This window comes from Nicotiana tomentosiformis, chromosome 4 (genome assembly GCF_000390325.3).
Source record: "Nicotiana tomentosiformis chromosome 4, ASM39032v3, whole genome shotgun sequence".
Lineage (NCBI taxonomy): Eukaryota > Viridiplantae > Streptophyta > Magnoliopsida > Solanales > Solanaceae > Nicotiana > Nicotiana tomentosiformis.
The window spans coordinates 103,494,708-103,509,282 of record NC_090815.1 but is presented as its reverse complement, the minus strand read 5'-3'; the positions used below and the strand labels follow the sequence as shown (position 1 = coordinate 103,509,282).

The 14,575-nt window shown below is 35.6% G+C and overlaps 2 protein-coding genes across 2 annotated transcripts; one reads left to right on the top strand and one right to left on the bottom strand.

Moving 5' to 3' along the window:
- Window positions 1–3,479: 3,479 nt before the first annotated feature.
- LOC104111657 (VQ motif-containing protein 9) lies at window positions 3,480–4,814 on the top strand. The gene has a single exon (XM_009621399.4). It carries the CDS (start codon window positions 3,609–3,611, stop codon window positions 4,560–4,562), a length of 954 nt encoding a protein of 317 aa, XP_009619694.1. The 5' UTR covers window positions 3,480–3,608; the 3' UTR covers window positions 4,563–4,814.
- A 6,665-nt stretch (window positions 4,815–11,479) lies between these two features.
- On the bottom strand, window positions 11,480–13,648 carry LOC104111658 (14-3-3-like protein C). Its single transcript, XM_009621400.4, has 4 exons — window positions 13,028–13,648; window positions 12,156–12,278; window positions 11,876–11,992; window positions 11,480–11,725 (listed from the first exon to the last, which is right to left on the bottom strand). The coding sequence occupies exons 1-4, from the start codon at window positions 13,511–13,513 to the stop codon at window positions 11,669–11,671; spliced, it is 783 nt and encodes a 260-aa protein (XP_009619695.1). The 5' UTR covers window positions 13,514–13,648; the 3' UTR covers window positions 11,480–11,668.
- Between the last annotated feature and the right edge of the window lie 927 nt (window positions 13,649–14,575).

The window sequence follows — 14,575 nt, the reverse complement described above, 5'->3', positions numbered from 1 at the left end:
GGGGGTGGGGTAACGTTTTGAAGATTATTTGATAGTTACAAGCTGACAAAAATATTTACAATGTAAACTAGAATGAGAGCTATGAATTATGAGTTAAAATACTTATAAATTATAGCTTACGTCCCTAAATAACAATATTGTTTTTCAAAGACTAATGTAGAGTCGCAGTAACGAGTTCATCAGAACTTAGTATTTTTGAGCCGGAACATTAACATATGTATAAAAATTAATTAAAATTACAAAAATTACTCGTAGTTATGAACCCATAATTTTAATATACAACGAGTTTAGTGTTAAGTACTTTAAAGAGTGAACTTATGAAATTTAAATCCCGAATCCTATGATATTCGCATCTAGTGTAAAACGCATACATCGAAAAATTAATTTCAACAACTTAAAACGATCATAATAAGTTCATCAGAAAATATTATTTTTTTTGGTCTTTCACCGGGGTACCCACATTAGGACCCGACTAAATCCAGATTCACGCCGGGGAGTCCCATATTGGGAGAGTAAAGCGCTTCCTAACAAAAGCGACGTCATACCCAGAGACTCGAACCCGAAACCTTTGGTTAAGGATAATGTAATACTTATCACTCCACAACAACCCTTGTTGGTAACATGGGTTTCCTAACATGTTACAATGTACTACAAATATCCATATTAGAGCTTGACAGGTATTGAAAATTTATTTTGCACAAGCAGTTTATCCTATAAAGAAACAAAGATTGTTAAAATATGATTTTAATAACTACAATACTCTAGTCAAAGATATCCATATCGAACAAACGAATATTCGATTTGGATGTAAAAATCAAATCATTTTATGTTTTACTAATGCTTCAATGAAATTTTTACAAAATAGTCAAATCACTTCAAAACATAACTCAGTCAAAATTTAATTAGACTCGATAGTCAAAGATTGCTTTAATGCACAATCTAATCAAATTAGGAAAGCTATTTAGAGTCATTGGGGTTGTAACTTTTGGTAAATAACCGATGCAAATAAAAGCAATCCAAATTAGGTGCAGTAATTATATGTTGCCTTGGGAACAAATCCACTCCTAAGTTCTAAGGGTCATTATTAGGAGTACTAGTTACTAGTAGTACTTGTTCATAAAGCAAGAATAAAATTAATTACCAACGGCTATTTTATAAATAATGAGAAAACATTTATTTCCTCAGCATGAAGTAAAGTATAACTCCTCTACTTCTTTTTATTTTTCGTTTAAGATTTTTGCACAATCATTAAGAAAAATAATTAAATTTATACTTTATCCGTTCACTTTTTCTTGGCATGTATACTAAAAATAGATTTTTATTTTTACTTATCACTTTACACATATCAAGAGAAGACAATTTTTTTTCCATGTTATACCCACAGTATTTATTACTCATTTCAAATCATTTTCTCAAATCCAATAAAATATGCATTAATTAATATGGGTATCATGACAAATTATGCACTTTATTTATTATTTTTTAAGGGGCGTGAAAAGCACTTCATTTATTATTTTTTAAGGGGCGTGAAAAGTTAAAACGTGGCAAGTAAAAGTGAATGGAGGGAGTATTAATTATAATGATTATTTGATTAATATCTCTTTCTTAAATGAATAATCAATGAATACATAACTTCTTGCAATAATAAGTGTGAAATGAAAAAAGAAATCAATATCTTTTAAATTTTCTAAAGTGATAAATAATTTAAGCTAATTTTGTTTTGCTAAAGCAATAAATAAAAGGATTGGAGGGAGTATTGTTTTTTCGTCTTTAAAGTCCAACCAAATTGGAAAATAGGACCACAGGTCCATAATACTGTCTGTCTGTAACCGTTGGATGGTGTGATTTTATCCCTTATATATTCTGGTTAACTTATAATGTTTGCACATTTATTAACATACCTAACTGGACCCTTTTTTTGCTGTTGGAATTTTTGGATTTATCTCAATGAGAACAACACAGTGGAAAAGTTGGTTGGAAGAAAAATTACAATCCTGTTTTAAATCTACTTCGAACTCAATAATATATACAAAACATGTCATTTGAATTTCTAGAAGTTTAAAATTTATCTTAAATGTCTCTGTCCAAACCATCCTTAAAACGCAAACAATGTTTAGTACCAACTAATACTAAGAATCAAAGCGCCAGTCACACGATCGATATGGACCCTTCATATTGAACAGTTAATTCATGTAATTGAAGTAAACATTGTCCCAAAATCTAAGAATCGAATTGACTCCGTTTAGTATTTCACAAGGCTAAATAATTACTATGAAATATTTACCTTTCGTTTCTATATTTTCGTTTCTATATATGTAACATGAGTTTAAACTAAACCGTTATATCAAACATAATTGTCTAAGGTTTAAGGCATGAATAACATTAAACTTCGATAAGAATCTCAAATTAGAAGTATGGTTTCACTTGATTAATGATCTCCGCATTTAAATGAGACAACTCTAACTCGGGCGGATGTAGCATATACTCAGCGGGTTCAATTGAACTCATAACTTTCGATGTGGAGTAAAAATTTATATATAAAAATTAATTAAAATTACAAAAATAGTAGAAATGAACATATAACTTTAAAAATATAATAAATTTAATGCTAAAAAATTTAAAAGTTGAACTCATAAGGTTTAAATTTTGAATCCGCTGCTATAAGAATTCATTTTGCGGTTCAATATTTTCAACTTTATCCTTTACTAAAATATTAAAATTAAAATAATTTATTACTATAACTACTATCAGTTTAGTAATCTCACGGTACCAATGCATCATATCCGAGTCACTAGACTCACTTCTTATGCCGAGTCAACTCGAAAACAAGACAGAAAAACAACGTAATCACACACACCCCATTCTTATCTTAGCAAACTGATATCACACGCATCCTCATCATCATCATTATCATCAATTCATCGTCTCTCTTTTGGACACTCCTCAAAAAACACACACACGAATGTATAATTGAAATTATAATATAAATTTATGTATAAAATTTATTAAAATTATAAAAATAATAAATATGAACTAATAATTTTAAAAATTAAATTTATAGAGTTTAAATGGATTAGTGTCTTCGACCCATTTCTCTCCACCGGGGCCAATTTTCCTCTTTATTTATTTAAAGCCTTTCATTTACTCTGTTCTCTTCTTTTAAGCTAATGTAAATCCCTTTCCGCCCCTAAATTAACCCCCAGTCTCAGACATGTCCTCTCTTTTTCTTCTTTTAATTCACTTTCTTTCCTCCTCTTGTCTTTACAGAAATACTAGTACTAGCTAAAAAGGAACATGGTTCACTGTATCAAGTTTGAATCTTTGTAATTACAACTTGATTACTTTAATACTAATAAAAGGCATAATCTTTAATTTATTACTGTTTTAAGTCCTATTTATTTCCTATATATATATTTGTCCCTACTCTCTTGGTTAAAAAGTCTGCGGGATAAGGAAGAAAAAATAGATACTCTCCTCTTTTTCTTTTTTTTATTATATACACCCCACTAATAAGTAATAACCCCATTTTCTAGAGAGAGAGAAGTGTTGGACTGTTCTAGAGTGAGAAAAGTTTTGGAAGCTCAGCTCTGCTACTCTTCTATTTGCTAATGGATAATAAAAGCTGTAATTCATCTGGTGGTGACGCTGATTCTACTTCTGCTACGAGTAGTAGCAGCAGTGGTAATAGAGATATGTATTTGAAACATCTTAACAAAATCTCCCATAAGATTTCTAAACCCATTAGAAAACATCCTCCTCCTCCTCCTCTTTTTGACAACAACCAGAATCTTCAGACGCGTCCGCAGGCGCAGACCCAACACGCGCCACCACCGGGACCGCCTCTTCAGAATTTGCAGCCTCAACCGCAGCAACAGCCACCGGTGTATAATATTAACAAGAGTGATTTTAGGGATGTTGTTCAGAAGCTTACTGGTTCCCCTGCTCATGAACGGATTTCTACTCCTCCGCCTATACAACAGCCTAAGGCTCCGAGTTCACGGTTGCAGAGGATCCGTCCTCCGCCGCTTGCTCAGATCACCAACCGGCCTCCTCCCTTCGTGAACGCTTCTAACGTTGTTGCTGGTGGAGGTATTGGATGTGGTGGTGGATTTGTTGGCTGTCAACGACCTGTTCACGCACAGCCGTTATCTCCTCTTCCGCCGTTTCCGGCAGTGCATGCCGCGGCGGAATCGCCTATCTCCGCCTACATGAGGTTTCTACAGAGCTCAATCGCCTCTGGTTCCAGTGGGTTATCACCACTGGCTCCGCGGTGGATCAACGTTGGTCCGCCGCAGCAGCAGCCGCCATTTCCGCCTCAGTCGTTTCCGCTGCCGCAGCAACAGAACATTCCTCCGCCGCCGACCGCGTCTTCTTCCGTTTTACCACCATTTCCGGCTTTTCCGTCATCGCCGCTGCCGTTTGGGTGTTTGCCGTCGCCAAAATCGCCGTACGGTTTGCTATCTCCTAGTCTGCTGCTTTCACCGTCCGGTCACCTAGGGTTTCAGCAGCTCCCTCTGTCGCCGACACTTCCTGTGCCAAGCCCAAAATGGAAGGGTATTTGAGGAATTTCATAGAAACATTAAAAAACAAAAGGGTAAGTCTTTTAGGAGTTTTAAAAATCTATATTTTTGTTTATTGTTTTTTTACAATAGGAATATATTTTGTACATGTACATTTTGGGGGGAATTATTGGATTATATTCAAGAGTAGTCTTTTATGCCCAAATATGATGATGTAGCTATCAAATGGCTAATTAGGGTTTGTTTTGTACATTAATGTTAAAGACAATGAAGAGAGAATTTTTTGTTTGTTCATTCAGCTATTCTTTATCCTCTTCAATGAGAAGTTTGTAGAATTTTGAGTTTTTGTGGTCTGCTACTTTAATCTTTAAGTTCCATTTATTTAGAATGTGTTTGAGCGAGCTGATTATTGGTACTGCAAATTCCTTGTATGTAGTTGCTGATGGGTTCTAATGAAATGTATTCCTTTCAGCTAAGGCATATGTAAATGGATATTTGGTATATTTTGTTTCTATCACAACTTATGGTGTGCAAGTATGGTCATCTTGATGGAGTAACAAGTTCAAATTAGACTCTGCATTTGCTTCTGGTGCAGTATCCAGTTCCAGTTTGTTTGAATTTGCCTTAACTAGGGTACTTTTAGTTTTTCCCTTTATTGAGTTATTTCGCGCAGTTTTCTCACATTCCTTGCATCATATATGCTACATACAAGTGCATGGTACACCTTTTTAAGTAACCGACAAAGTTTTGAAGTACATGATTATTGCATTTTCAACATAAGGGGCAGGAATTGAGGCTTTTTTTCTTCTTCTAATCTTTGTGAGTTTGTCACTAGCATTGTTTCATGTCATTGGAAATTGGAATTGACCCTTTCCCTTCTGGCATTGATATAATTTGTTAGTATTACCTTGTTGATTGGTGGTAGTTGTGGTTGGTGCAAGATGGCAGGTTTGTGCACCATATAATCTCTGCTTTGTGTCGAATTGTGTTTACTGGTTAATGCTTTTTCTCCATTAACACAGTGGGTTTTTCATTTGAAAATCAAGACTTTGATGTTGATAGTTTTCATGTAAGGTAGAGCAGACTGGAGCTTTCTGAACCTGCTGACTGAGTGCTCCTTTGTTTAGTTCATTTTTTACTTGAAGAAATTAAACATGTTACATTCCAATTACAAGCGTTCTTTGTGCTGCGTTTTCTGTGGTTTCTTTGCCAGTCCTACATGGTTGGAAAGTGGAAGCCATTTAAATATAGTTCCTAGTTTTTATCTGAAGTACAATTAGGAGCTTTATAAATCAAAATGTCTTTAGCATGGCCGTTGTTTTGAAGTTACTATTTTAGTCTCTAAAGATAAAGGTAAAGTGAACAACTGACATGGAGAGCTTCTCTTCCTAACGGTAGGCGCTGCTTTTGCTTTTTCTTTGTAACTCTTTTGATTCATGTTTTATTAGAAGGGTATAATATGTGGGAGTAAGTCCTGTGCTTTGTTAATTTTGAACAACCTTTTGACTAGTTGATTTCAAGAACCTTCTTTTAGCCTTTTGTGCTTGGAGACAATGCTGGTGGGGCTAATCAGATGGTTTATTCCTGCTCATTGTTATAACTTCCATGAACCATATGAATCATTTATCTGCTTTACCCAGAGCAACCACATCCACATACCCACTTTAAATGTGGTGATGATGACATTTGGAAGATGACATTCTCCAAATGTCACTGTATGCTCTTTATGGATGAAATTCATGAGCTCAATTGTGTTGGACGACAGTTCTTTTCAGTAATGGTGCATTGTTTGGACAAAAGACTTGCAGCCGTATAAATTGGACAAGAGTGGGTTGCTCTAGTGGTGAGCACCCTCCATTTCCAACCAAGAGGTTGTGAGTTCGAGTCACCCCAAGAGCAAGGTGGGAAATTCTTGGAGGGAGGGAGCCGAGGGTCGATCGGAAACAACCTTTCTACTCTAGGGTAGGGGTAAGGTCTGCGTACAAACTACCCTCTCCAGACCCATTAGTGGGATTATACTGGGTTGTTGTTTTTGTTGGGTTCTGGAGACGTTCTCCAATCTAGCAATCCCTCCCCTCGTCTTCTTTTACTACCATTTAGTTTTTCCGAGCTAATCCAATTGCATCTTAGTTCTGGTCTGAAGTAAAGTGTCACGACTTAGGCCCATGGCACGTATTGTTTGTTTTGGCGTAACTTATTTAACGGATTTGTTCTTGGGCTACTTCATTATCGAACTCAAAAATGTGTGTAGCATGTGAACTTTGTATAGTGTCTTATAAAGTTTTTCATTTTAAGGTGATATGTCTTCCTTTCTTTGCTAACCTAGAAACCTGCCGGTCCTACTAGACCCTCCCCTGTCAGCCCGCCCTCCATCATTGGGTGTCACATAAAGAATACAAGTAAAAAAAACAACTCTAGAAAATTGTCCCATGTCGCGACGTTACTGATGCACAATGTATGGCAAAGGGAATCTGCATGTATTGAAGAAGAACAAAGAATGCAAGTGGCCAAAAAAAGGTGAATTGGTGGAGAAAAACAATATGCCTCTACCTAAGAGCCTGTATTTGGAAAAGGGATACCAAATCATCATTAGCTTAGACTACTTTTGATGGTGCTGTCATTACACTTCCCCTTTTATTGCCTTATGGGGTCGGTCCTTTAATTCTTTTGTGGAAACAAATAGCAGTATCTTGACTGGGGCACCATTCTCTAAGTTATCATGTTGGGTGAGAAAAGTACACTTGTTACAATCTTTCTCTAGGGAATAATACATAAACTTTCTTAAACTTATTCCAACTTTTCCATTTCTTAGTTGGTAAACATAAACTCCATATATGAAATGGAAAAGCAAAACTCTAGTTCTGAAAAAGGGGGAAAAAAAAAACTTTGCTGAACTCATTGTTGACAAACGCCATATTTTGAGGATCCGGATCCATCTCCGTCTCATTTTTCTACCCAAATAATGCTCTTTCACTAGGCAGATCACCTCTCACTCTCAAATTTTGTTTTTCTATCTAACCTCTCCACATCTGAAAAGGAAAACTTAGTTGGAGAAACAAAACTTCTTTGAACTTTCATTTTCTTCGGAGAAGGAAAAGGGGAAAAAAAAGTTGAAGTTTTTAATGGGATATAAATGCGGCATCGCGTGTATAGCTTCCTTAATCTCGACGATTGCTTATTCATAGTCTATTATGAGTTCAAGACTGGCCGCTATGATGAAATTGGTAGACACGCTCCTCTTAGGAAGCAGTGCTAATGCATCTCTGTTCGTGTCCGAGTGGCGGCATACCGTCCAAGCATAGGGGTGGCATAGTTTGCTCATAAATTTAGTTATGTAGTAACTATTAGTCTTGTGATAACTTGGGGGATGAATATTGTATAAATGAGTGGATTTCTTGTGTGTCTGTTTGAAATAATCTATGGAAATGAAAGTCAGATACATGCTAAAGTGTTTCAAGGGATATACGACAAAAACTATTGATGATTAAACTAGTAGTACTAGTAACTCACAGATATTGTGCTTTTCACTTTTTTTTATCCCCTTTTCCTCGTCATCAGTGTGGGGCGTGAATGTCCTGATAAAGTGTGAAGGCTAAAATCATAGCCAAGAATGTAGTAATGCTTGGAAAGAACACCTAGAGGGAGTTGTTTGGTTCAAATAAAGGTTATCCCAAATTTATAATTCCGATTTCTATTCGGAAATAAATAATATCAATATTTTGATATAACATTATACCTATATTGGCTAGGCTAAGCCCAGTAATCAAACTATGTCACAAATAAATGAAGGTGGAAACTCTATCTATATATTGTGCCCACCCTCGACCCACAACTCCCAATTATTGGGACTTTAATCAGCCATCATTCACCATTAATTGACAAAATTGATAACCCATGTATAAGTAATAGTTTATGGTTTTTTGGGCATACTAGATCGTCCAGTGCCCACCCACAGACGCCAAAAGCCCAAGCAACTTTTCAAAATAGAAGTCAGTCGGCAATCAATTTGGATTTTGGAGGAGCTATAAAAAAGTTGAAAAGCACTTAAATTTGACACATCGACAGATGTTTACGTTCAAGACCTCCAATAATATCGCAAGAAAATTGGGGAAATTCATGATATAGCTAGTCTGGACAGGTCTAGTATCCTAATCGATGATATTCTTATCAATGGTATTTAATTTAGTAACCCTCTTATCAAAAGAAAGTTCTCAATTTAAGATGTTAAATTTTACGATTAATAGTATTACTTTTAGTAAAGAAGGATGTTAAGCAATACGCTAATTTGATTATTGACAGAGAAAACATTAAATTAAAGTTTAAGATTTGAATAGTTTAATATTTTGAATTCTTGAAAGTTGTGAATATTGTGTAGAAATTGAATGACATTAGACATTTTGTAACGTTCCAAAAAGGCATAAGTGTTAAATGGTAAACCTGAAATTGGTTAGTCTAATGCTTTTGCATTTTCACACTTTAGACTTCAAGCTAAGTAGCTAAAAAGAGACCACACTGCTACATTGTCATGCTCAAAAGAGACCTCAAGTTTCTTTCCCTATTGTGACTTCATTTGATCCTTTCTTTCATGGCATACTTCATTTGCCTTCAAGATCTGCTTAAGTTGATTCATTTGATTGTGCAAGAGTTCAAATAATAGTTTTCTTTGCGATTAAGTTCAGTAACCTATATGTTGGAAAAAATAGTTTTTTGGGCCCGGTACACCCATAGTGGATGCTAGCTAATTAGCCGGTCAATAGGTCTAACCCTAACCTGTATTGCAGATTATATAAACACTACTATAAGTGTTGAGAGACTCACTTATTCAAAAGAGAGGACGGCTAGGGTTAGTTCTTTGCATCCATAATCTAGGGATAGTTAGGCTGTGAAGATAGCTAATCCATTTACTACGTGAGGATTCCCAACGACCAGTAATTCGAGTCGGGTTGCTGCAGACGATCCGTTTTCCCTAAGGAGATATACAGTCCTTTACTCGTTTTATTACACTATGTTTTACAATCTTTAGTCTTTAGTCCTTGTCATTGTGCCAAAAATCATTTCAGGCCTGCCACGTTAAGGGCCAAAAGTTTTCAATGTGCATATTATGGCCTTATTATTACATGTAATCCAGATATTTTCAGTTCTCCCCAACCTCTCAATCGGCTATCGGATATCAGAATACACTGTGTCAACTCAGCCAGAAAAAGGCTTTGAAAAACGTGATCCTCAAACCTTAGGGTGACAAAGGGCAAGTGGTGTTTGTACCCATTACCATACAATGGCCATATATACTTGGAATCTATGTGTTAGATATGACAAATAGTTGCACATCAATGTTTAAAATTAAATTTCTTTTTTCGGAAAAAAAATGAGGAGGGAAGGGAAAAACCATTAGGGACCAAGTGCCATTTCGTGTAGACATTCTCAACTTGTCAATCTCAATGTTATAGTACATTCTTCTTTCTTTTGTTTTTAAACAAAAAAGTCTACTTGGAAAGTTGTCTTCTACCAGAAAAAAAAAAGGAAAGATGTTGACTACTCAACACATTCAGCTCTATTAAGACTAGGACATACACAATCGAGCAGTCGATATTCATGCGTCTCAAACAAGAACAGCTTCTTCTTGGCTCATGTCTACCTTGTTGGACGACGCCTATTCTGATGCGATCCAATAACTTGAGGACGTTTTGCTACCTCTGAACTTCTGGTATTCAACTCTTTGGAACTCGAAAGATCAACTACGACGATGAGGTTATTAGAAAATTGAGCAACCCCACAGCTGTTTACAACGCATATTTCCATGGACTATGTGACTTATTGCTAAGGTAACGTTGGTCAGCTGTGGCAATAGGAAAATCGAATTACATCATAAAATGAATATCGTAGACTTACAATCAAATCGGCAAATAGTATATCATTATTCATTGTCTGATCTTTAATAGGACGTGGAAAGATGAGATGCAACACACTTTGAGTCTGTTGAATCATCTCACTTGTGATGCCATTTTCTGGGCATTCAAATGTACATTATTTACCTGAACTTGAACCATACATAACTACCAGGTTTGATGGTTCAATATAACTTGTAAAATAAATGTATGATTGTCATTTGAACTAGGTACAACAACCAGCCTCGTCCACCAAATCGCCACTCAAGACAATAGGCATCCAAAATTACCGAGCCACAGCCAAAAAGCATAAAAGTACGTAATGGACCAAAAAGCATGAACGGCTCAACCTCAACTTGATGCTATTGCTCTTGCCATAAATTCGACAAAAGACATTGAGAACCATTAAATTTGCAACTACCGATCAAACGGCACATGGGAAAAAGAATAAGCAAGATGCTCTTGCCATACCTCCTTTCTTTACTTTACCTTTGATTTACAATGAGACTAGGGAAACTGTAATTATACATTCAGTTCCCCAATGTAATAATCTGACTTTGCGCTTTACTTTCAGTAAGATTGCGTTTCATTAGCAAAACAAAAAAGAAAAGACCAAGGGTGTTTTTGGTGCGATTATATTTTTCAATTTTTCATTTTTGGTTTGCTTAAATGGTTTGGAACAAATGTTTTCCCTGGCTTAATTCCTTTGAATTTGTGTGAATTTTTTGTGTGAATTTTTAGAAGAATAATTAAATTCTTTGAATTTGGAAGGGGGGGACTTGGGAAAGGGGTGAAGAGAGTAGCATAAAAAATTATTTTTCTAAAAAATATTTTCTACTCTCTAACTAAATACTAGAAAATATTTTCCGGAAAAAGTTTCACTCACCAACCAAAAAGTAAGTAATAAAACCACTCATTTTCCATAAAAATATTTTCTAGGAAAACATTTTCCTTCCTACCAAACACACCCTAAGAGACGACAAAGCAAGCTCGATTACCACTGTTGCGTCACTTCAGATGTATTTGATATATCCAGTACACAATATAAGTCAAAACGCTTTAGAAGAAAACTAATTACCACCAGAAAAACCACATTAAATTAAAGATGGAACTTCTGAAACATCAATATTAAAAGTTGTTCATTTCCAATAAGACAACCCCCTAGCGGAAAACCATAATAGTAAAGGAAATTACGATAATCAGCTTCTTCCAATAAAAACAACCAGGAAGAAGTGAAAAGCAAATTAGAGAGTTTCAATTCCTTCAATTTTTGGCTTCATCAGGTTTGGGATCTTCCTTGATTTCATCAGCCCCATCATCCTGCATCAAAAGTAGGATCATGAATGTCATTGATACTGAATCAAACAAACTTTGTGAAGTGAAAGCCATGAATCCTCTAATATAGCTATTGTTGTATAAACAAGGAAACAAGCATGACACTGGAAGTATTTGCAAGAGTTAGATCATTACCTGCATATCAGATGTCCAGAGAGTGAGATTGTCACGAAGAAGTTGCATGATCAAAGTGCTATCCTTGTAAGACTCCTCGCCCAGTGTGTCCAACTCAGCAATTGCTTCATCAAAGGCCTGTCCATGTAAAGTACATGATATCAAAAGGAAGATACTTTTTTCGCAGGTGAGACGAGGAAAAAATGATATATCGACTTCTGAGCAAACAGAAGGCCTTGACAAATATGAAAATATAATCTAGAATTAAGAATACCTGAGCTATACAGAGATAAAAACTGACCTGTTTAGCAAGATTGCAAGCGCGGTCAGGAGAGTTCAAGATCTCATAGTAAAACACAGAGAAGTTAAGAGCCAGTCCAAGTCGGATGGGATGTGTTGGGGCAAGCTCAGTAGTTGCAATATCCTACAAGCATTATATAAAATGAGGAGAACTGAACATAACCAAAACAGGATGGAAGAAATCCAAATATATTTACGGCTAGATAGATCGCAACACAACTACCTATATCCACTTTATCTTTGAGGAGTACATTTATGCACTTGCCCATGCCCGTGATATTTACAAATAGGTCTGATTTTGTTGGAAAATCCAGGTTATATCAATATTCAGTTTCCTAATTGTGAACGTTTTCTCAAATGAAATCAGAGGGATTTATTGTGGAAATTCTGTTTTTTGCTCATTCAATAATCATCATGGAGCAATTTATTTCCAGCTCTTGAATAAAGAATGACCTTTCTGTTATGTTGAACAAAATATAGCTACCACAAACAGAAACAAAATCAGCAACTTTTCTGCATCTGACACACAATTAAACTAACATGGAGAGAAAATCCATCACTACTAATTCTGAACCAAAATCAATAAACATGTATCCTACAGTTTTGAATCAGAAAAGCTCAATTACTCACTATAGAGGAGCATTTCATCATTAATTAACTCCAAATCTATGAATATATTGAAAACTTAACAAAAAAATCTGATCTTGCAAAATAAATAGAATAACTATTGTGCAAAAAGTCATATATAAAAGATCTGCTGAGACCTATACAAATTAGGACGTTCAAATCGAAACAAACAAACAGATCCATAAAATCCTAATCAAATCATTCAACATTTAAGAAAATCTTAAGAAGGCAAATGAAAAAACAAACCTGAGCAGCTTTGTAGGCAGTGAGAGTACTCTCAGCAGCCTCCTTACGTTCAGCACCGGTCTTGAACTCAGCCAAATAGCGGTGGTAATCTCCTTTCATTTTCAGGTAAAACACCTTAGAATCACCAGATGCTGCAGAAGGGATAAGCTTTGCATCGAGCAATTTCAGAATGCCATCACAGATCTTAGAGAGTTCATTCTCAATCTTAGATCTGTACTCGCGGATAGAGTTTACGTGTTCCTCGTTCCCTCTGGACTCTTCCTTTTGCTCAATCGATGAGATAATACGCCACGATGCCCTACGCGCTCCGATCACGTTCTTGTACGCGACGGAGAGGAGGTTTCGTTCCTCCACGGTGAGTTCTTCTGAGCCGAGGGAGTTGGAGACCTTTTCCATGAATTCAACCATTTCTTCGTACCTCTCAGCTTGCTCTGCAAGCTTTGCCATGTAGACGTTCTCCTCACGCGCCGTCGGTGCCACCGCCATGTTTAGATTTGTTTCTCTGTATTTTTTTTTGGAGATCTGAATGAGGGAGTTTTCCGATTTTCTGAATGGGGATTTAATAATTGAGAGAAAGGAGGGCTTTTTTTGTGGGGAAGTTTTGGACTTTTGAATTGAGAGGAGGGTAGAGAATTTAGGATTTTTTAATTTTTCCTTTTTTTTTTCAATTTGGAGCAGTTAATCTGAGCCGTTGATTAGGGGACTTTCGCAAAGTGATTGACAGTTGGGATCTGAGCTGGATTTTGAAGAGGGGCTGACTAGGCTTCGGCCGTTTTTTTGGGCCAAAATTGGGCTTACATGGGTTGTCACGTCCGGCCCATTGTTTTAACCAATTAAAGTCGTAAAAATTGCACGGGACGCCCTATTTGGTCGCCCCATTTAACTTATACCCACTTTTTAAAAAAGTTTTAACTTGTACCTACTTTTTAAACAACTTCAGGCCTCTTTCTCCTCCTCCTTCTCCTCCTTCGTTTTCTGAATATTGAAGCTTGAGATATTGTTATGCGTTCTAGCCTGATGATTTATATATATATATATATATATATATATATATATATATATATATATATATATATATATATATATATATATATATATATATATATGTTTGTTCCATTATGTTCAGTTTGGTCTTATTCACAATAATTTAACCTCTTAGATATTTTAGCTTTACAGGCACATTGGTTTTTGGTTCTAATTTATCTGTAGTAACTTATTTTCATGTTGAAAATATTTTTCATTCTTTAATCTTTGAAATGAACAGCATCAATCGCTGCTAATCATGATCTATTAAATTCATTGTTGTTTAGAATTTCAGCTCTAAGAATGCTGAAATTCAGTAAATATAAACAAAAATTTCAGCTCCTAGAATATTAAAGTTCAGCAATTACAAAACAAACTTCAGCTCCTAGAATCCTAAAGTTCAGCAATTACAAAACAAAAATTTCAGCTCATGGAATGCTAAAATTCAGCAATTACAAAACAAAAAGTTCAGCCAAAATATGTTGTAGTTTTATTGAACTGAAGTTTGCCATTGCACTATGAACT

Bases quoted from the DNA above. Each gene is read 5' to 3' on its own strand.
- LOC104111657 (XM_009621399.4), top strand. From the start codon at position 3,609: ATGGATAATAAAAGCTGTAATTCATCTGGTGGTGACGCTGATTCTACT.
- LOC104111658 (XM_009621400.4), bottom strand. From the start codon at position 13,513: ATGGCGGTGGCACCGACGGCGCGTGAGGAGAACGTCTACATGGCAAAG. The intron at 12,279-13,027 runs GTTTGTTTTTTC...TAATGCTTGTAG, and splicing joins CTGCCTACAAAGCTGCTCAG to GATATTGCAACTACTGAGCT. The intron at 11,726-11,875 runs GTAATGATCTAA...CTTTTGATGCAG, and splicing joins TCTGGACATCTGATATGCAG to GATGATGGGGCTGATGAAAT.